The 2,547-nt window shown below is 36.1% G+C and overlaps 1 protein-coding gene across 1 annotated transcript; it reads left to right on the forward strand.

The window, feature by feature from the left end:
• The first annotated feature begins 1,256 nt into the window (after positions 1–1,256).
• On the forward strand, positions 1,257–2,547 carry LOC101222335 (protein LIGHT-DEPENDENT SHORT HYPOCOTYLS 5). The gene has a single exon (XM_011650215.2). It carries the CDS (start codon positions 1,711–1,713, stop codon positions 2,377–2,379), a length of 669 nt encoding a protein of 222 aa, XP_011648517.2. The 5' UTR covers positions 1,257–1,710; the 3' UTR covers positions 2,380–2,547.

A 2,547-nucleotide genomic window follows, 5' to 3' on the forward strand; every position in this document is an offset into this window, starting at 1 on the left:
TTCCTAAATATTTATGCTAAGTTTCAGTACATGCTTTGTTTTTTGCATATCTATATAAAGGAGCTTCGTTGTTGATTTGTTTTTGTCTATATGATTTGAGATCAATTTAGTCAATGCGGGTCTTTGTGGAAGTTTTTTTTTTGGGACTTGTTTTGGATGTTTCAATTTAATCCTTCTTTAAATATGATGAGTATTACGTTACCATCTTTATATTATCTTTGAAAAGTAGTCACTAAATTATTCTTTTTATTTTAACCTCAATATTAATGCAATTACATTTAGAAAAAAAAAAAGAGATATATTAGTTAATTGGTAGGTTTAAATCATTTTTGAAAATTAATATTTTTGGTTTATGAGTTTTCAATCTTATGGTGTTGTGGAATCCGACTCGCTTGTCCTCATTCTCAATTTTCAACCAATTAGAACATGATTTTGTTTAAAGTTAATTCTTTTGTGGAGAAAGAAATTAAAGCCTTTTCTACCGACAATCTTGTTCATATTTCTTCCCTTCGTGACATTCTTATAAAGGAGAACAAAGCTTTCCATAATCATACCACTTTGACATCTTATTTTGAGTTGTATGGGTCCTAGAAAGAGGTCGTTTCTTCTAATATTTTGTCCTTGTTATTGAGAGGGATTGTATGTTGGTGTTTGGTAGTTGGTATATTAGAAAAAACTTACCCAAATTTCAAATTGCACCCTTTTAAATTCAAGTAATTAATTAATTCAAATTATTGTTTTAAATATTAACACCACATTTTAAATTACCCATAATAACTTTTTTTAAAAAAACTATTTTTCTCTCTCTCCTTTCATCGTCTTTCCCTCTTCTTCCTCTTCCTCGTCCTCTTTAATCTTTTGGTTACAAGAGTAATTGCAATCTATAACACTTTTAGATGTAATAATTAAATGTACACAAACATTTTAAAAAATTTGTAAATATAAATTTAGCATAGAAGAGTAAATTTGCTTATAAGGATGAGTATACGTGTGTGTATATATAGATAGTATATCTATTAATTACTTTTGTTTTTTTGTAAACTTTTTCTCTTAACAATAAATTAAAGTTTGGAGTATTGGGTTTCATGTAAATGCAATGTTAATTTATTGATGTATGTGCATAATTATGTGTATGGTTAGTAATTGAAATCATGATTACCATTTATTTGAAAACTCATTTACACTATGAAAGATGTGTGGGTTCTCGTTCCCTTCTCCCTTCTGCCTTCTCTCTTCTCCCTTCTCCCTTCTCCCTCGCTTTCCATTAAATCTATTATAATAAAAATTTCACGGTCTTTTTCTCTCTCTCTTTCTCTTTTATTTGTTTCTTTCAAATTCATTCATCTAAACTTTTTACGTCCCATCACCAAAACGCTCTCCTTTCTCCCCTTCTTCTCCCTTTCCCTTCCCCCTCCCCTCTTACTCTCTTTTAACACAAACACACAATTCTTTTTTTTCTTTTTAAATAAGTAAATTAAATTCAAATCAAATTAAAACTCTCTTTTTCCCTTTTTCAAGAAAACAAACAATCCCACCACAACACACACACACACACACACTCTACCTTTCCCGTGAAATAAATAAAATTTAAAATTTAAAAAAAAAAAGGAAGAAAGAAAAAAAACCCTTCCAATTTTTCCATATCTCTCTTGATCTCTTCAAAGACTAAAATCCCACTCTTTTCCATTACAAAAAAAGGAAAAAAAAAAAATGGATTCAGTGTCTGAATCCGGCGGGGGTGGTGGTGCATCGGAGAGCACGGCGGAGGGTTGTTCATCGGCAACGGGAGGGGGAGGGGGAGGGGGAGCGGCGGTGGCTCCACCGAGCCGATATGAATCTCAAAAAAGAAGAGATTGGAACACTTTCTTACAATATTTGAAGAACCACAAGCCGCCACTGTGTTTAGCTCGATGCAGTGGTGCTCACGTGATCGAATTCTTGAAATATTTGGATCAGTTCGGAAAGACGAAGGTCCATGCTTCCCCCTGCCCTTATTTCGGTCACCCAAATCCACCTGCTCCCTGCCCCTGCCCCCTCAAACAAGCTTGGGGTAGCCTCGACGCTTTGATCGGCCGCCTCCGTGCCGCTTACGAAGAGAACGGTGGCCGCCCTGAATCCAACCCATTTGCCGCACGTGCCGTCAGGATTTATCTCCGTGAGGTTCGTGAAGCTCAGGCTAAAGCCAGAGGAATTCCTTACGAGAAAAAGAAACGGAAAAGACCCGCCCCCACCGCCCCTCCCCCTGCAGAGACTAGTACCTCCGCCACCACCACCCCCGCAGATAATCAGCCTGAAACAACCGCTGGTGGCGGTGGCGGTGGCGATGATCCCGCCCTTCCTCCTCCGCCGTCCACAACCGCCGCTTCCACCACCGTATAGTCTCTCAATTACTTCTTTTTTTTTTTTTTTTAATATTTTTCCTTGAAATAGCATCTCTCATCATCTCTCTTAATTGTGATTATGAGTTTTATTTAATCATATAAATATTAAACCTATTAATTCTCATTAATCCGATCATTCAATATCTCATATTAGATCTTCCCATCA

The sequence above is a fragment of the Cucumis sativus genome, chromosome 1, assembly GCF_000004075.3.
Source record: "Cucumis sativus cultivar 9930 chromosome 1, Cucumber_9930_V3, whole genome shotgun sequence".
NCBI lineage: Eukaryota > Viridiplantae > Streptophyta > Magnoliopsida > Cucurbitales > Cucurbitaceae > Cucumis > Cucumis sativus.

What these genes read in the sequence shown, in the direction of transcription:
- LOC101222335 (XM_011650215.2), top strand. Translation starts at nt 1,711, where the DNA reads ATGGATTCAGTGTCTGAATCCGGCGGGGGTGGTGGTGCATCGGAGAGC.